The sequence below is a fragment of the Orycteropus afer genome, unplaced genomic scaffold (assembly GCF_000298275.1).
Source record: "Orycteropus afer afer isolate SDZICR_OR568_19922 unplaced genomic scaffold, OryAfe1.0 scaffold00067, whole genome shotgun sequence".
NCBI classification, from domain to species: Eukaryota; Metazoa; Chordata; class Mammalia; order Tubulidentata; family Orycteropodidae; genus Orycteropus; species Orycteropus afer.
The window spans coordinates 4843617-4863787 of record NW_006921654.1 but is presented as its reverse complement, the minus strand read 5'-3'; the positions used below and the strand labels follow the sequence as shown (position 1 = coordinate 4863787).

Sequence of the window (20171 nt, the reverse complement as noted above, 5' to 3'; positions counted from 1 at the left end):
TTATTAATTTATAAAGTGTCTATCCCATGGGTGCTCATTACATGTTTTGCATCTGGCTTATTTTAAAATTTGAGTCCTCTGAATTCCAAAATACCCTCTCAGTGGCAAGGCTGTGGGGTCAAGGATCCAGGAAGGCTGTATGTTCCACCCAGATTTGCCATTATAAGCTGCATCACACAGCACAAACCACTTCACATCTTTGGTTTTCAGTTTCTTCATCTGTACAAAGAAGTGGTTGGACTAGTTGATCTAGTTCTTTGAATGGTGAATTCCTGGAGGTGGAACTGGTTTCCAAGGTAAATTCTGTCAAAGAGGGCAGTTGGGTAAAGTTGTAGACAGTTTTAAAAATGAGTTTTGGTCATTGCTAGAATAGTTTTATTTATAAAAAGGCTGTAAACAGTGAAGGTTATGAATCAAGCTGTTGAGAGCTGGGAGTCTCCTACATACATACATTCAAACGCTTTATAATGTCCAATATAGAAGCATATCATTTCCATCTGGCTATATGTTTGTAGTTCTTACAAAAGTCTGTAATCAGATCTGAGAATGTACTTTTTATTAAAACTCAAACAAACACTGTCTACTGGCACAAAAGTTTTCTTCACACACAACATAGAAACACACACATAATCCTCTACATTCTCAAGTTTTCTCTCCAGTAAGAATGATCTCATACTGAATAAGAACAGTATTTTAGCTAAAGGTTTCTGCACATTCCTTAATTTTAGGGTTCCTAGAGTTTATTTCTAGCATGAATCCTCTGGTGTTTAGTAAGAGCTGAGCTTCGACTGAAGTTTTTCCCACATTCCTTACAAACATAGGGCTTTTCTCCAGTATGAATTCTCTCATGATCATGCAGATTGGTTTTCTTTCGGAAGGCTCGCCCACATTCATTACATTCATACGGTTTCTCTCCAGTATGAGTTCTCTCATGCTGAATAAGGGATGAACTTTGACTAAAGGCTTTCCCACAGTCAATACATTCATAGGGTTTCTCTCCAGTATGGGTTCGCTCATGCTGAGTAAGTGATGAGCGTCTACTGAAGGCCTCTCCACATTCATTACATTCATAGGGTTTTTCTCCAGTATGAATTCTATGATGCTCTATGAAACTTGTACTCCTTTTGAAAGCTTTCCCGCAAACATTACATTGATAGGGTTTATCTCCTGGATGAGAATTAGGTTGCTGATGAAAGGCCTGTTCACAATCATAGGGGTTCTCTCCAGTATGGATCCTCTGATGGTTAGTAAAGTCTGTAATGTGACTGAAATCTTCCCCACAGTCATTACAATGATAGGATTTCACTTCAGTAAGACTGATTTCATCTTGACTAAGAGATAAGCTGTGTTTGAAATCTATGTTGTAGGTATTGCTTTGGTAAGGTTTGCCTCTCTTATGAATCCTCATATGTTTGTAAAGGGATGGACTTTGACCAAAAGCCCTCCCACATATGCTACATTCAAAAGGTTTCTCTCCAGTATGAGTCCTCTCATGCTGGACAAGGGAAGAACATCGACTAAAGGCTTTCCCACATTCCTTACACTGGAAGGGTTTCTCTCCACTGTGTGTAACCTCATGTTGTGTGAGGGATGTGCCATGCCTAAAGGACCGCCCACATAAATTACATCGATAGGGTTTCTCTCCAGTGTGAATTCTCTGATGTTGAACAAGGGAGGAGCTGCGCTGGAAGGCTTTCCCACAAAGACTACACTGGTAGGGTTTCTCTCCAGTATGAGCGTTCTCATGCTGACCAAGGGATGAACTATGCCTGAAGGCCTTTCCACACACATTACATTCAAAGGGTTTCTCCCCAGTGTGAATTCTCTGATGTTCTGTAAGCTGTGTCTTCCAGAGGAAGGTTTTCCCACAGTCAGTACATTCATGGTGTTTCTTTCCAGGGTTAAGTCCCTGATCTGTGCCGTTGGGGAAAGCTGCCTCTCCTTTGTGAGTTTTCTCATGTTTAGTAAGCGAAGATCTATGAATAAAGGCTTTTCTGCATTTATTACATTTATAGGGTTTCTTTTTTATAAGGATATTATTCTGATTAAGTAAGTCTGAATTATACTGCAAGTTGCTTCCAAGAGTATTACATTCACTAGGTCTCATTCTTGAAGGGTTGTTCAGTTGTGTAACCAAGTCTATGTTCAATCTAGAGTTTTCACCAAATTTATTCTGCTCAAAACTTTCCTCTGGTGTGATTTTCTTCTGGATATATGCACCTGGCCCCAGATGTCTCTTCCAGTTTTCCTGGTGCCTCTCTAACTGGCTACTAACATCCCAGTCGTCTTCTAGTGTGGCATGTGAGAAATCATCTGTGCTACTGGAGCCTTCAGATATGCCCTGCCGCAGATTTGATGATTTGGCTTCAGGCCTGGTCTCCCAGTCTGAAAGAAATCCAAAGTGCAAAAGTCCCTATTCCCTGCTGTTGAAACAAACTGCTACATTAGGAATGAGGGAATGAAAGAGATACAAATTACACATGACTGTTTTGAAATTAGTCCTGTAGGTTGGGGAGAAGACCCAAAATAGAGAAAAGGGAGAGTGAAGAGAGATGACAGTAAAGACTGCAGATCCACAGTGTGTGGCAAAGTCCAGAGAATGAGGAAAGCCCATCTAAGAGGGCTCGTTAGCGAACAAGGGAATAAGTGAGTATGAGAATGTCAAGCACAGATATAAATGGAACAGGAACAAAGTTCAGCTTAAGGATACTATTTATTCTTCATGCTTCCGGTCTATTTCACAAACCACCACAAAATCTGTTTTCCCAATACATCCATTTCCTAACTTCTTTAAAGTTACCCCTGAGGCTCCAGGCCTCCAAATCCTGCAGAGAAAATGTACAGCCAGATTTCAATCTATACTTTGATATAACTGGAGACTGAGAGCTATACTTCTTAAGGCAAGAAAGAGTATTTCAGAAGGCAGATCGTCCTTGCCCTTATACCTGGGGCTGTGGTTTAGGCCAATTTGAGTTCTGGTTCTATACTACTCATTTCTCTCGATCAGGAAAGCATTTATTTCAATCTGCCTCATAAAAACTGAGCTATAATTCTATTTACCTTAGAATACCAATAGCATAGAATTAATTAATATCTAGGTTCTAAGAAAGGTAACCTTTAAAAACTTAAGGGATGGGAACTCTCTGGAGTTATGGAAATATACCATATTGATAGGGCTTGGGTTACATAAATAAATGAATTCATCAAAACCAACTGAATGGTACACATTAGAGTTAAGTATTTCATTGTATATAACTTCTTCTTTAAAGAAGAAAAAAAAATGCAATAAAACCAAGCCCAGTGCCATCTCGTCAATTCTGATTCACAGTAACCCTGTACGACTGAGTAGAACTGCCTCACAGGGTTTCGAAAGCTGTACATCTTTATGGAAGCAGAATGCCGTATCTCTCTCACATGGAACAGCTGGCAGGTTTGAACTACTACCCTTTGGGTTAGCAGCTGAGCTCTTAACCACTGCACCACCAGGGCTCCTTAAAAGTAAAAAAAGAATCATAAAAAATAAAATTGAACATTAGTCAATGATATGTATGCTAAAGTACTCAAGAATAAAACATCTGCAACCTACTTGGAAATGCATGAAAAAATTAGACAGACAAATGGGAAGGTATGTGATAAAGCAAATATAACAAAATGTTAATTGTAAAATCTAGGTGGTAGGTATGTGGGTATTCACTGTATAATTCTTTTAACTTTGAAATTGTTCATAATAAAATGTTGGGAAGAAAAAATATAATTAAAGGATCTCAAACTCCAAAATTCCTTACCCTGAAACTAGACTTAATTCTAAACTCCCAGGGGCAGAAAATGCTTTGTATTTCTTCTTTCAAAATCCTGCTCAATGAAACATTCAAGAAATGGGTGATGAAATGAGTGAATGACTCCATAATAATCAGTCAATAATCTGACTGCCTTCTAGGTATTCTGCAACACAGATAGAAATATATCAGGTTCTTCTATAGAAGTTTGGAATCTAAGAATAGTAACAAAACCTATCATTTCAACAACTGAAAATGAAAACTGGATGGTATATTATGAAATCTGAGTTATGTGTGGTAGAGATGATGTAAATGGTATTTGTGATCAGGAAAGAAGTAAATATTTATATATGTAAACCTTGAACTCGAATAGACAGCTCTGAATAGACAGAAAGTATTACCTAATGAGTAAAAGTGCATACTACCTAAAAGGGAATATTAAAAAGAAACTCAACCTAAGTAAAGCTTGTATTAGCAAAATTAAAAAAGTAATAAGAAGGTGTGATAGAGAACTTTTGAATCTAGAGAGTTTCTATTTCCTGTAATGAGATATAGGGAAAAAGGTTTTTTCAGAGGTGGGTGGGCTATGAAGATTAACCAAACTCACTGCCATCGAGTTGATTCTGACTCACAGCAACCCTCAATGAGTTTCCGAAGTGGTAAATCTTTACCGAAGTAGACTGCCCTGTATTGCTTCTGTGGAGTGGCTGATGGGTTTGAATGACCAACCTTCTGGTTAGGAGTCAGATGCCTTAGGCACCTACCAGAGATCCTTGGGTGATGAAGATAAACCAAAAACCAAATGCACTGCCAGATCCAACTCTTAGCGACCCCTCCTTGGGTTTCCAAGGCAGTATCACTATGGAAGTAGATTGTCCAATCTTCCTTCTGAGGAGTGGCTGGTGGGTGTAAACCTCCAGCCTTCTGGTTAGCAGTCAAATGCCTTAGGCACTATGCTACCAAAGCTCCTGGAATATGAAGGTAGAGCTTTATAATCCAACATGGTCTAGCAAACGATGAATAAATAAACAAAATGTGGTATATCCAAACAATGGAGTATAATTCATCCATAAAAAAGAAATCAAGTACTGATACATTCTATAACATGGATAAACCTTGAAAACACTGTTAAGTGAAAGAAGCCAGACACAAAATGCCACATACTGTATGATTCCAGTTACATGAAATGACCAGAATAGGCAAATCCATAGAGAGACAAAAAGTAGATTAAGATTAACGGTGGTCAGGGACTTAGGGGAAGAAGGAAAGGGGAGTGACTGCTAATGGGTCTCAGGTTTCTTTTCCTTTTGGGGTAAGGAAAATTATATCTCAGTAAGAGTGCTATACAAGGGGGAAAAAAAGGAAAGAAAGAAAATCCAATGTGGATTATAAATAGAAAAGATAGAATGAACAATTCCAACTGGGAATTACAGTAATCTAACCTTGGTTCAGCATGTTACTGGTGAAAGTAAAAAGACAGGAAAATCTAAGATACTGCTTAAAGGAGAAAAATAACCTGGAGAGATGAGGTAAAGAGATTATAAGAAAAAGATTATGGAGTCGGGCCTAAGGTGTTCAAAACCCAGTGGTCTCTAATAGTCAAGGGCAGAAATGGATTAACAGGCAAGGTAGGAAAATACAGTGGCTGGGCATGAAAGATCATTAACTTTCATTTTTCACGTATTTAATATGAACTGAGTGGGACTTCTAAGTGGAGAGTTCCTGTGAGAAGAAAAATGTTGAGACCAGAATGCATATAGGGAAGATTTTTGAGTCTACGGCATAGAATAAAGACCTGTAACCACCAAAATGCAAGTATTCTTATAGGGACGTAATTCAGAGAGAAAGAGAAGGAGGCTAGAGGGCGAGCTGCTTAGAAAAATTCACTTAGAAGAAAAGGTAAGATAAGCTAAACACCTAAAATCCAAGAAGCACCGAGTAGGAGAGGAGATCAGGAGAATGGTATCACAGGAGCTATGAAGGGAGGTGATGAATCAAATCAGCATAAAGGTGGGATGGAAGGAAGATGGTGGAGCTCCCTGACAGATGTTTCAGCAGTTTAAGGAAAGAAGTCTGAAGACAGGTTACAACAGGGAGGGAGAATCATTGCTGTATTTCCTACAAGTCTGAGACATCTGATAGCGAAAGTGACCTCCACCCCCCACCCCAAAAAAGGAGGAGACTTGAAGTTCAATTAATGTCTGAATGAGTAAGAAAAGGAATCTCTAACGAAGGGGATCTGAGGAAGCCAGAGAAGGAAATAATCCAGTAAGGAGGATTACAGGATAGGCAGAGATGATATTCACAGTGTAGGGCAAGAGGGTACTTTTAGAAAGGAATAGGGAGTATTTTTTCCTGTAAGTCCCACTAATAGCATAAACATTCTGTGGTAGGAGATTTCCTAAGGTGTTACCCAAACCAAATAGCTTCAGCTTCCTCTGCAGGTCCCAAAGCTCCCAAGTCAGCAATTCAAAGGCTTCCCCTTCCCTGAGCTCTGCTGTCAGCTGCATTGATTCCTACATGCCTGATTCTTGCTCATTTACCTGGACAGGAAGGTCTTTGGATTTCTCCCTCTGGGATCCATGGCTCTTCTCCATGCTCCAATTTGAAGATCACCTCTGGCTTGGAAACTTGATATCCTGCTCATGGGCAAATATACAAGCTTAGGTTGTTTGTGCAAGTGGACAAAGAATTCTCTTACAAGTCAGTACTAGACCTTGATCTGTAGGAACTCTGAAGGAAACAGAGGTGCAATTTAGGGAGCCATGCAATCAAAGGACCTATTTCCAGTTCTGCACAACAGAGACCTTTTACCTCAAGAGCAGGATCAAAAACCCATAAAGCTGGGGATCCCAGAGTTTAACAAGCTCTGACCCCGGAATACCCTGCTTAGTCACTTAAGCTGTGAGTACCACAGCCTTAACAAATGAGAAAGGAAAGACCCAACAATAGGCAAGACACTGAGGGGAGTTGGTTCTTACCAAGAAAAACCAGGTGGCTATAGTTCTCCAGCATGACATCCCTGTACAAGATCCTCTGAGCAGGGTCCACATGGTGCCATTCTTCCTGGGTGAAGTCCACAGCCACATCTCTGAATGTCACCGATTCCTGTAGGATCATGTTCCTGCTCAACCAAGGATCAAGCCCCCAAACATGCGCATGGCAACACTTGGAACATACTACAGCATTTATCAAAAGCAGTGATCACATATTTGGTACTCTAAGGGGGCAAGACTTGGTTATACAGACTGGTTGTTTAACTATATAATTTCGTACAGGATCTAGTATGGCAGGCAGGAAAGTCACAAGGGGCAATTTGGTCTCCAAACCTGTAACCTACTTAGCTATCTTCTTTGCTTTCCTTCAAAGCCAAGCCTTGTGGCCAATTCCCTGTTGCCAATTCCTCACTGTCCATCCACTTCCATCGTGTATGAGGATTTACAAAACATGAATACAATGGGAGTAAAAAATGAAAGCCCTCTTAGTCCTCATCACCAACCCTACTTTACTTTCCAGAAATAATCACTGTTAACAGGTTGGTATATATCTTTAGAGCCCCTGTCATATTTTACACACACATACAACCTCATTTTACAAAACACCACACAAATTGTTCCACAGCTTGCTTTTTACATTTAACTAACTGGGTCTTGGAGATCTTTCCATAGTGGTCACATACTTTCACTTCATTTTTCCAAATTGCTTCTTAGTACCCCATAGTACAGTTATATTACAGAATAATCACTGCCTAGAACCAATAGCATCCTATTGTCCTTAAGAGTAAAATTCAAACTTCCTCATTACTCACTAGGCTCTAGCCATGCTGACCTTGCTGGTTCTGGAAGACCTCGAGCCTGTCCCCACCCAGAGCCTTTATGCTTACCATTCCCACATGACCACACGGTCGACAACTTGCTGCTTACGTTTCACCTCAAGTGTTGTCTCTCCAGAAAAGCTGTCTTAGAACCTCTAATTTACTCTCCATCATATAACCACGTTTAATTTTCCACTGCCAAAATGCTTGCTACCAAACAGATGCAAGTAGAAAAGGGCCCTTGTACTTCTAATTATCTGAGATTAGTTTGCTTGCTGGTTGAGTGTTTTGTCTCCTCCCACTGTGAACTCCTAGAGAGCAGAGACCATCCATCTTAATCAATTATATGCCCAACACCTAGAACAATTCCTGACACAAAGATATTAAAAAAATATTTGTTGAACAAATAAATGGACCAGTTTTTTGTGAACAGACATTTAGATCATTCCCAGTATTGTTCTATTACAAACATTATTGCAAGAAATACAATTCCTAAAAATACGCTAGAATTTCTCCAGGATAACTAGAATTAAAATCGCTAGATTAAAGGTCTTTTCACACTTCTTACCCCACTCCAACCATGCTCCTTTTTCCACCACTGCATTGAAACCAGGCTGGCCAAGGTCTCCAATGCCTCACAACTGTTCTGATGGTTGTGGGTTTGTTTGTGCCTTACCTCATTTGGCACTGTTAAGCTATGAGGTATCTACAACCGTGTCCTCCTTGCAATACCTCCTTTAGTCCTGGCTGGACTTCTGTCTCAGCAAGGATATAATGAAGTGTGCTTAAGAAAACTAGTGTGAAAAGACATTAAAAGCAGAGCTGAGTTAGCTGTAGCAGTGATGGAAGATGGTATGGATTTTTTTTTGCCTTGTACCATGCCCTTTTTCCCTTTGCTTCGTTATAGCTCAACCAAGCTCCTTTTAGTTTGAGGGTGTCATTCCCTTTCCCCTTTCTGTCAGACCTTCCCTTAGCTAATGTCATTTCAGCCTTTGGCGATGAGCAGATCCTTAGTGAATTCTTTCGATTTTCTATAGGAGTGGCAATCCCTCTATTATGTGCTTTAAGTCACTTTATACACCCATAAGTATAAACCAAAAATAAACCAAATATCAACCTAATGCTCATATTCCTGGCTAGACTGTAAAGCACTGGAGGGCAGAGATTTTATCTTTTTTTTTTTTTTTTCCTTAAACTCTGAAACACTGAGGCTGTGTGTCCCCATGGAAACAGAAAAAGGTTGAAACCTGTGGAAGATTTTTCTGACCAACGTCAGGAAATCTAACTGTGCCAGATAAGATGTCACTAGCTATTTACTAAGTGCCTGGCTTTACCACATATAATGTGGCAGAATAAAAATGCAAACAAAAAACACTGCAGTCCTTGAATAGATTTCAGTTTATTTTAAAATGTGTCATTTATTAGAACACAATTTGAGACAGGAGAGTGAGGCACTACAGGTGTTCAGAGCAGGGAAGATTAGGAGAGGGAGAGGTATCTTCAAGGGAGGCTATGCACCAGGCCTTAAGAGGAACTACCATTTAGATGGGAAGAGAAAAGATGGAAGTCCAACACATAGATTAAGAAGGTTAAGGAGGGAGGCTGGACTTGGCATGGACATGGCCAGCAAGAAAAAGGGGTGGGACCATTTTAAATTGTGTTGGAGAACTAACACCCTCTCTCCATTGCCTCCTCTGTCCTCTAAACACACAAGCCCTTTGGCTTAGTAATAGGGATTTAGCTGTCTGCAAAGTCGGATTCCTTTGCTGTGGTCCCCATATTTAACCCCCGGCCTCCTGCTTTTACTCTGCTTCCCCAGACACGTTCCACTGATGGTAAAGAATGTGCTGACTAGTAAACAAATGTGTACTTCAAGCCAGTCATCATTGCTTGCCTTGACTGCTCTCCATTCTTCTGCTTTTGGTCCCAACAACCCTTTTTCCCCTACATATTACCAGAGTCTAAAAGTCTCTGAACCACTAATTTGATCATGCTTCCAAACCTTTAACTTGTTTTACTGCTTCTCCCTATCTATAGCCCCATGCCACCACCTCTCATTTGGACTTCTGCTACAACTTCCTAACTGGTCTCTCATTTTCCACTTATGCCTCACCCCCACCCTGAAGTCTGCATTCCGTGTAACAACCTTTAAGATCACATCAGTCCTTTGCTTAAAACCCTACAATGGTATCCCAATTCACTCCAAGTAAAAGCCAAACTCTTTAGAGTGACCTACACAGGCATTCACAGTTGGGCCTCCCCGTCTCCCGACTTCATTCAAGCTTCATCACCTACTGCACTTGTTGCTTTCCCTGCCCACTTTCTGATTCCCGGAATATACAACGCATGTTTCTGCTTCACAGCCTTCACTGTGACTGTCCCTTTGACTTGAAAATCTCTTCCTGCATGTATACACATAGCTCCCCTCCTTACTTCCTACAGCTCTGTTCAAATGTCAGTTCATCAGAGCAACCTCACTGGACCGCTCTACATTAAACAGCACCGCATGCAGCTCTGGTCATTCTGCCCTTTTCCTTCTTCATATCCTTTACCACCTGACGTGTGCTTTCGTTTACAGTCTATCCTGCACCAGAACATCAACTGTGAAACAGATATTAACTATTCTCTTTGTTCAGTCTCTACTGCCTAAAACAGGCAGGGCACAGAGTAAGTCACAAATACTTAATAAATATTTGCCATTTAATAAAAATTGTACTTTTCATTAAAAAAAAAAAAAAATGTGGCTATTAGGAATTTAAAACTCTGTATGTAGCTTGCATTGTATTTCCTCAGACAGTGCTCTTCTACATTATCTCCCAGCCATAGACGTACTCTACCCCAGGGCTAGCGAATCCTCTTTCTCTCAAACCTGACCTCCTGCCATTCACCGTACACAACCATGCTTCTTTTGCCTTGTGGACTCTTTGCCATTTATTCCTTGCTCATATTAACCCCTTTCATGTCTCCTTGGCTTTGCACCAGGGCTTCAAAAAGGCTCTTGCTGGTTCCGTCATGGCTGACAAAGCAAAAGTGGAATGGACCTGGATTTGTAAAATGTAAAATTTATTGTCCCAATAAATGGAATGGGAAAAATTATGGGTAAATGCCCTGCTAGAAACTTAATTTCCTCTTAGAAAACAAGGGCAGTGTGCACACTGAGTAACAACCAAATTTCTTTACTGGCACAGTCAGGCACAACAGTGTCCTGCTCAAAGATGGCAGCTGAACACGCCACCTTGAATGTGTCTCTTTACAATCCTGGCAATAATCCACTCTTGCAGCAGGCTCCTTAAAGAGCTCACTATGCCTCTTTCAAGTCTCCCTTTATAGAGCTTTGACCCATAATTTCTCCTGTTCCAGTTGTTCTGCATCAATTTTAAAGATTTGGGCCTGTTCCAAATTTCGATTTGTCAGCCACGATGGAACTGGTTCAAAATCCTGCTTTGTACATCATGTACATACTCTATTCTGACCATAATACACCTTCTTGCCTCAGCTCTACAGGAAAAACTCATAGTTATCCTTCTAGAACCAATTCAATGGTTCCTTTCCCCTGAAACTTTTCTAGATCCCCTATCCTCCCACACTCTTCAGCATTTGGTCTATGTCTCCATTTCAAACCTGTAGTCATTTAGTCATATGTATTTCCCTCTCTTAAATTTCTCAAACCACCTGAACACTGACATCATATTCTCTTTATTTCAGTATCCCCCATACTAAACATATTGAGATAATTCTGGGCAATTTTCTAAATTACTCATGGAAGGAGGAGCTTTTCAAGGATCTTTCAAAAGCTTTTCAGGTGATTCATTATAAAAGAGCCAACAGCTAACGTTTACTGAGCACTAACTGCAGGCCAGCATAGCAAGGATCGTGAAGATGGTGCAAGACCAGGCACTGTTTCATTCTGTTGCACACAAGGCAGCTATGAGTTGGAGCTGACTCAACGACACCTAACAACAATTGCAGGCCAGACATTTAGTCATTTATATGCACTGTCTTACTAAATTTTCTCCCAGAAACCCTGTTACCACTCCACAGGAAGCAGGTATCACTTCCTGTTTGGTTCTGAAGTGTGACCCTGTGTTAAGATGCATGACTCTGGTTAGGAACCACTGCCTGGCACAGAGCATGCACTCCAAAATGTCTGCTCAGTGAGTGAATACAGAGTGTGGGTAATTCTTAATGAAGAAGGATAGTGGTCTAGGGATATCTTGTGTGGGTTTGGGTAACCTGAGAGTCAGGTTTGGCTGGGTCTGTTCATCTTAGTGACTTCAGAACCCTCTGAGGTCTGAGGATATGGAGTCAGCAGAGACCAGATCAGAGATGGGGCCCATTTCCTCCCCATCAAGGCAGAACACCAAGAAACGTAGACTCCATATGCAACTTTTCTCTTGTAAAACTTTCTCATGTATGTGTGTGTGTGTGTGTGTGTATACATTTTTTTTTAAATGAGGTGAAATTCACGTAAGATTAGCCATTTAGTGGCATTTAAGAGATTCACAAATGTTGAGCAACCAACACCTCTATCTAGTTCTAAACATTTCCATCATCTTTCTCCCCATTTCTTTCTGTTCTGGTGAATTCAAATCTAAGTTTGGCAAATACTTTATTTTCCTAACTAAAAACGTAGTGTGTGTGTGTGTATGTGTGTATTTATACATATATATATATTATACATATATATATATACACACATACACACACACATATATAAAATAAAAGATGAACAAGGTACACAACGTTATATAGAAAGAGCTACAACACATATAGTTTCTAATGATTCTAATGGCATCCTGCTTCTCTGATTTTGACTCCCATTCCCATCCCATTGCTGCTGGAGCCCTAGTGGGTCTTTTGTTAGCCAAGCCCAGGGGGAAGGTCACATCCATTAAAAAACCTTTTCAGAGGAGCTCTGACATCCGGTCTTGCTCCTGTAACTCCTTATTCACAGTAACTTTTAAAACTAAGAAGAAAGCATACTATTTCCTTGCTCAAAAACACTGGGCCACGCTATAGTGGTCTTTCTGCTCTGTGAATACACCACACATACATTTGGCATAGGGCCTTTGCACAAACATCCCGAGGCCAACACGGGTAAGGTTTACTCTGAACACCCCACTTAAAGTTCAAACTGTATCCCTACCACAAGTTTCCTGCCTCTCATTCAGCTTCTCTTATCTTTCTCTGTCTTGTATTTTTTTCCTGATATTATTGCTTTCAGAATACTGTATAATTTACTTGTTCACTGTTTATTGAATTATTCTGTCTCTCCCTTCTAGAATGTAAGCTCCATGAAAGCAGATACCTTTGTAAATTTTGTTCATGAATGGGAGTCTTTGGGTGGTGCAAATGGTTAAGCAATCAACTACTGGCTAAAAGGTTGCCAGTATGACCCGACCTAGGGGCACTAAGGAAGACAGGCCTGGTGACCGGTTTCTAAAAGGTCAGCCTTGAAAACCCTGTGGAGGAGTTCTACTGTGCACACATGGGGATGCTATGAGTCAGAACCATTCCATGGCAATGAACAACGATGTATCTTAACTGCCCAGAAAAGTGCCCCAGACATCACAGGTGTTCAATGACTATCAGCTGAATGGATGGATGAACAAATGAGTTACCGTGGCCAAATAAAAAGACTAAACTTCTGTCCTCATCTCTCCATTTGACCCCCATCTTCTCCTCTGACCCACAAAGTCAATCAGCTCTACTTCTACCATCTTCATTTTCACTTGCTTAGGCCTACCTAACAAGTACTGATTCAGGTGACAGTCTTCATTAAATCCTTCCTACAGATGGAATTTCCACTCCCCTGTCTGTAATCAAAGAGCTCTGGTGACAGTGTTTAAGGCATTTGGCTGCTAACCAAAAGGTCGGTGGTTTGAACACACCAGCTGCTCCGTGGGAGGAAAGATGAAGCAGTCTGCTTCCATAAAGATTTACAGCCTTAGAAACCCTATGAGGCAGTTCTACTCTGTCCTATAGTGTCACTATGAGTCAGAATTGACTCAATGGCAGTGGGTTTGGTTTTGGTCTCTGTAATCAAAGCAGCCTCTGGGGCTCTGTAGTAACACTTGACATTTCCTTCACCTTTGTGCTATATTTCTACATGAGACCGTCTTCCCCCATTAACTTAACTTCGGGGATAAGAAGTCATATGACTCAATTATTCATCTTGTGCATTCCCCAGAGGGCCATGCTCAGAGAAGAGAAACCACTGACAAAGGGAAATTTTTGCCTACAAATCCCCTTTGTAAGGCCAGTGTTCTGTCCTTCATGCCTGCTCATCACCTAAAGTCTGAGTTAGGCAACCCAAGTGGACTATCAGGCTTCTGCAGGAGAATGTAACTGAACCACAGTGCTTGGGGAACACAACTTTAAAACTGAGTTTAATGTGGTCCCTAAAATTCACTGTGTTGAACACATATCCACGTTCAGTTTTCTGGAAGACCAAGGAATCCACATTTGACTAAACTTCAAGCTCAGCACCATTAAGAAGGCAATCCCTCCTGTGGAAAGGACCATCACCTCTGACAGGATGTTTGTTCACTCACTCACTCACTGACTCAATGCCTTCGAGTCAATTCCGACTCAAAGCGACCCACACTGGGTTTCCAAGGCTGTAAATCTTTACAGAACCACATTGCCTCACTATTCTTCTGCAGAGTGGCTGATGGGTTTGAACCATCAACCTTCTGGTTAGCAGCCAAATGCTTTAAACACCATAGCACCAGAGCTCTTTTGATAGGATGTTACACACTGCCGTCGAGTCGACTGACTCATAGCAACCCCTCCTTGGGTTTCTGAGGCAGTATCACTAAGGAAGTAGATTGCCCAATCTTCCTTCCTTCCGAGAAGTGGCTGGTGGGCTGGAACCACCAGCCTTCTGGTTAGCAGTGAAGTGCCTTAGGCACTATGATGTTAAACATCCTAATTTCATGAATGCTGGTGGTGCAATGCTTAAGTGCTTGGCTACTAACTGAAAGATCAGCAGTTCAAACCAACCAGCCACTCTGTAGATGCAAGATTTGGCAGTCTGCTTCTGTGAAGATTACAGCCTTAGAAACCCAATGGGGGAAGTTCTACTCTTTCCCACAGGGTCACTATGAGTTGGATGGGTTTTTATTGAAGAATATTTTGTATTTAAAGGTGATAATGATAATGATTTGCTCTGACTTCCCTCAAACCAAACAACTGTCTAGTTCTAGTGTTGTACTCCTCTTACTTTTTAAGGCTCACCTCTGTAGAACAACATATAAGATGGGAAAAACAAAAAGGCCTTATATAATGTGTGTGTTTAATTTTCTGTGAACTGTTTTTAAAGAACATTATTAGTATTTTTATGGATTAAGTCTGATTGTCTCACTCACCTAGGAATTAAAATTGGTAATTCTTATCAGCCTTAAAGTGAAGGCAGGAGTTCTAAGGATGTGCACTATTTTATCTTTGTTAAAGCAGAAAAGGACTTGAAAAGCCATGGACAAGTCCTCCCTGCTTTTTTGCCTCCCTGCCCAGGAAAGTCCATCTCTGGCCTCTTCCTAGGGATGTCTAGACCAAGCCTTTTTGGCCCCTTAAAGACTGGACAATCTACTCCCATAGAGATACTGCCTCGGAAACCCAAGGAGGAGGGGTGGCTAGGAGTTGGGACCCACCTGAAGGCAATGAGGTGTTTTTTTTTTTTTTGTGAAAGTCTCTATGGCTCTTGGCTGAGAAGCTGGGCTTCTCTCTCCTTCACTCACTGCCTCCCCTGTCACTTCCTCTAGTTTTCGACCTGTCACCCACCCTCTCCATTGCGTATTGGCAGTTCAAGGGACTGGCTTGGCACTCAGAACTCTCAACATTGGCACTTCCCAACCTATCCAACCCTAACTCCTCTCACAAGACCACGGCACACTGGTCCCCTCCATTCCACAGTGTGCACCCTCTTTTGGGAAGCTCCTGCCAATCCAGCATCCGTGTAATCGCTCCCACCAGCTCTGGATATCTTCTGGCTCCGCATGGCTAGGAGGATCCGTGGGGGCACCTAGCCAGGTAAGGGGGTCCACAGAAGGACAACAATGACTGCCCCAAACACCCTCCAGGGGCCTAATTGGATTAAGAACGCACTGCTCACCTGGAGCGCGGCCTTTGGCGGCCTCGGGGCCATTCCTGCCTCGTAGAGGCCCGGCTCCCGAACAAGGGCTAGGGAGAGAAGAAGACACTCATTCGCTTCTGCAACCGCAGCCCCCAACCCGCCCCGCCGGACCCGCCTTTGCTTTTAGAGATTCTCCACTCGCGGAGAGAGGTGGGGAGATGCGCAGACTCTGCCCCGGCCTGTCGCTTCCAGTCGCCCAAATTAAATTTTGCTGGCGCGCCTCAGACGCCCCCAAGCCACACCCCGGTCCTCTCGCAGCACGCAGGGCGCGGCCCCGCCGACACCCGCCAAGCCCATGGGAGGCGCCACCCCGACCCGCGCACGCGGAATCACCGCCTCCTGGGGGATCCGGATTTCTCGACCACTGGCCCACTCGAGGGCCTTGGTCGGTTTCTCTCGCCCCAGCTCCAGACTAGGCCCTCCAGGATTATGATCAGCTGAGGGGTTTTCCACAGCGGCCTCAGCCGCACTAGAACTGGACAATGGCCGCAGCTGCGGCGCAGGGCCGAAAGTGCGCTTGCGCACACGGAGGCTTGCGCCTTAAAACTCCGGGCTGATGTGCTCCTGCAAACTACATTTCCCAGAGGCCCCTCGCGCACTGCCCCAGCAAACGGCGGACGGTGAGAACGACGCCCCGTTTTCTTGGCTCGCTACGGGGACCACTGTGAGGGCTGAGCGCAGCGGGGTGTGCAGCTTGAGTAATTGTGTTTCCCTGCTTCCACAAATAGCGTCTCTTCTGTGCCAGGGATATCGTGCTAAAGCGGCAGGATACAGCAATAGACGAGGCAGAAAAGGTCTTACTGCTGGGGGAGCGAATGTACATGCCCTTGGGACGAGGCAGACAATAAAGACGTAAACTCATCAAGATAATTTCAGGTACTGACTTCGCCATAGGAATAAGATAGTGAATGGAGTGGAGCGTCGTTAGGGTGGAGGAAGGTGGCCGATATGAGTAGAGACTTACGAAGACAACCGCAGGACATGCAGGACAAAAGCTTCCACCCTGAAGGAACAACATCAGAAAAACCAAACTCAGTACCATAGAGTGGATTCCGACTCATTACAACCTTCATAGGGTTTCCAAGGCTGGAAATCTTTACTGAAGCAGACAGCCCAGTCTTCCACAGAGCGGCTGATGGTTTTGAACCACCCACCTTTTGGTTAGGAGGCAAATGCCTTCACCAGTAAGTCACCAGAGCTCCTTGTCTAAGGGAACAGACGATGCCAAAGCCCCGAGGTGGGAAGAGTTTGATGTGTTTGAAAACAGAAGCCCATTGCATCTGTAGCAGAGGGAGGGAAGGGTGAGTGGAGTGGAAGACAAGCAGGCTGGGGTTTGATTGAACAGGGCTTTGGAGGCTACGATAAGGAGGGTGGATTTTACTTTGAGTGTAGTAGAGGCCACTGGATAAGTAGCAGCAACGTAGACACTTATTATTACTTTAAAGAAATAATCATTGCTATAAAGGAATCAACTAAAAAGGACTTTTCCTCTTGTCCCAGAATTGCTAATGAGGATTCAAAGGATTAAGTTCTCCCACATTCTCAAGAGAGACAAAAACATTTGAGGATATACATCTCAGGTCTCAGAGAGCAGGCGCTGATCTTGCCCTACTACTAACTACTGCCTCAGCACCACTCCTCTTTACCAGGCTACACAAGGAAAACATAATGAGAAAGAAAAGAAGTTCTCAGAATAGCAAGCCCTCCACCTACTAGGGAATGCAATGTCCCATCCTGAAATCCAAGATGAACATGAGAAAGACAAGCAGTCAAACACTGAGAGCACCCAGGAGAAGGGGAGTGCAAAAATGGCACAGGGCATCATAGTCTGACCTCCTCCAACTTCACACGTGGGGAGCACAGTCTGCCCAGGCTCATTCCTATGAGGTGGTCAGACAAACCTCCATCCTTCAACCTCTTTACCAATTCTGACACCAACTGTCCCTCTCATGGCACTTTCTACTTCTGTGCTGGGTTCAATAATTCATTGCAGTGGCCACACAGAACTCTCACACAATACTCAAGACTCAGGGGTTTATTAGGGAACAAACAGGTTACAATTCAGGATCAGGAGCAACTCAGGATCCAGTTCTTTGATTAGGACAGCTTCTCAGCTGTGCTGTAGGCCCACTTCTCTCTGGCCTTGGCTTCTTTGCCCTGTGGCCCCTCGGCCTCTGCCCTGCTCGGGCAAGCACTACAAAGCTCCTTTAGCTCTGTTAGTAGGTGGCCAGAGAGGCACCCTAGTCTGCCAGCAAGGCTCCTGCCTGAAGGCACTGAGCTGTCTTGCTCTGTGGCTCCGTCTTGTGACAGTCTCTTGGTTCTGCTGCCTCTGCTGCTGCTGTTTCTCTGCCACCACTTCTCCTATCTTTCGTCGTCTGTTACAGCTCTGTCTCCTGGGTTGACGAGGTTCAGCAAAGGGGTATAAGGTCCAAAGGATACACTCCACTCCCGGCTCTTTCTTGATGGTAATGAGATCACCTCCCCACTTGCCACCTCTGGCTTGGTTTATTTTAAGCCTAAACCACTGCCATTGAGTTGATTCTGACTCGTAGTGACCCCCCCCCATTGGGTTTCCAAGGCTATAAATCTTTACAGAAGTAGATTGCCTCATCTTCCTCCTGCGGAGCAGCTGGTAGGTTTGAACTGCTAACCTGGTTAGTAGCCAAATGCCTTGAGCTCCTTATTTTAAGCCTAGCATATAGCAAAACAGACCAGTCCCCATGTTAGGGTTTCATACACTTTCATTTCTATGGTCCTATCCTAGGAGCTCTGGTGGTGTAGTGCCTAAGGTGTTTGATTGCTAATCAGAAGGCTGGTGGTTCAAACCCACCAGCCACTCCTTGGAAAGAAGATTGGGCAATCTACTTCTGCAGAGATACTCAAGGAGGGGTAACTATGAGTCGGCAACGACTCACTCTACTCAATGCCAGTGAAGTTTTTCTTTTTTTGTATCCCCACAAGGGTGCCATGGACCTTATTTATATTATTAACAAGCTATTCTGTCCCCTTGGTGGGCCACAAACACTTCACATTTTCATAGTTTCACCCTGTCATCTGGTGGGAGTCACAAAGACCATGGCTAGAAGGGCCATACCAAGCAATCCACTGAGGCACAGGGCGATTTCATTAACTACCCCCAATGTCTCCCTGAGCAAGGGAAAGGAGGATCAGAGAGCAAATAGCTGGACGTTCAGGGAGCAGTCTGAGTCTAAGGGTAGCAAGTGAATGTCACGGGAGGCAATTGAGCTTTGGGGGATGGGGTGGAGGAGAGTAGCTCACAAAGTGAAGGAATGCAGTAGTTAAGGGGCTGTGTTCCAGAAGGAGCTGAAGAAGCAGAGGGAGGTGAAAGATCACCCAGGAGTAATGTGCTCCTTCAAACAATGAATGGTCATCATTTACCCAAAAACAAAGGTGAGAAGGCAGGGAGGTGAAGGGAAGCTAGATCAATGGAAACAGTACAAACAGTGGAAATAATAACAGTGCTGACACATTGTAAAATATTTGACCAATGGCATGGAACAATACGTATAAAAATTGTTAAAGGGGAAACTAATTTGCTGTGTAAACTTTCATCTAAATAATAAAATACTGTTAAACACATACTGTTCTCACATCACATTTACTGAATTAACTATGTTTGTGTTTGAGTTCTAAGTTAAATGAACTTGCATCTATTCTATTCGAGGTAGTTTTTGTCATAGCCAATGCCTCCAACATTACAACCAGGTACATGAGCCCAAGGAACGTGGACTAGATTATCCTGAGGCTCAACCTGCCAGTGGCCCAACGACAGACAACTAATGGCCAAATGAGCTCTAACTCCAAAGAGATCTTACCTTCATGTGTATCCAGCAGACATGTGCCAAGTTAACTGGCTGAATTTCTTAAATAAAGGCTTTGCTTTATTATAATACATAATGGACTTGAGAACAGGTAGGCCAGTGTTTTCATTTCATAGATGAAACAGAAGCCCAGAGAGGGAAAGGCACTATTGGAGAAGGAAGAAAATGGTAACAGATGAAAAAGACACATGTGATCAGCTGAAGGGGATTCTTAAATTTCTTTCTTTTTTTTTTTTTTTAATTTAAATAACTCAGGTGAAACCTGATGTTTGTCTCTGGTGGACCCTGTCAGATTATCCAATAAGCAATGTGATTATGACAACCACTAGACCTCGTGTGGTCCAGATGAGCATGAATTGAGAACTGCTGCTGCCCAAACTGCACCAGTTGCCAGTGTCGCAGGCCTAGTTCCAGAATAATAACTAGAAAGTCAGAAATTAAAAAGAGGATAACAACCTTGCAAGGTGGAGATACACAGGGCCAGAAGCAACGCATGTGTGTCTCCCCGAGCCTTATAGGCTAGGGGTTTTTATAGTAGTTTTTAGGCCATGGGGTCCATGATTTCAAAAGACCTTATACAGTCAAATATTCATAAAATCCTGACA

General features: G+C 42.9%; 1 protein-coding gene across 1 annotated transcript; it reads right to left on the bottom strand.

Annotated features, from left to right (window-relative positions):
• Nucleotides 1–733: 733 nt before the first annotated feature.
• Nucleotides 734–15736, bottom strand: ZFP90 (ZFP90 zinc finger protein). The gene is made up of 4 exons (XM_042780867.1): nucleotides 15704–15736; nucleotides 6758–6884; nucleotides 6320–6415; nucleotides 734–2385 (listed from the first exon to the last, which is right to left on the bottom strand). The coding sequence occupies exons 1-4, from the start codon at nucleotides 15734–15736 to the stop codon at nucleotides 734–736; spliced, it is 1908 nt and encodes a 635-aa protein (XP_042636801.1).
• Nucleotides 15737–20171: the final 4435 nt, after the last annotated feature.

Coding starts and splice junctions, on each gene's coding strand:
- ZFP90 (XM_042780867.1), bottom strand. CDS start 15,736: ATGGCCCCGAGGCCGCCAAAGGCCGCGCTCCAG. Junction 6,885..15,703: donor CGCCAAAGGCCGCGCTCCAG/GTGAGCAGTGCG, acceptor ATGATCCTACAG/GAATCGGTGACATTCAGAGA. Junction 2,386..6,319: donor CCAAAGACCTTCCTGTCCAG/GTAAATGAGCAA, acceptor GATTTCTTTCAG/ACTGGGAGACCAGGCCTGAA.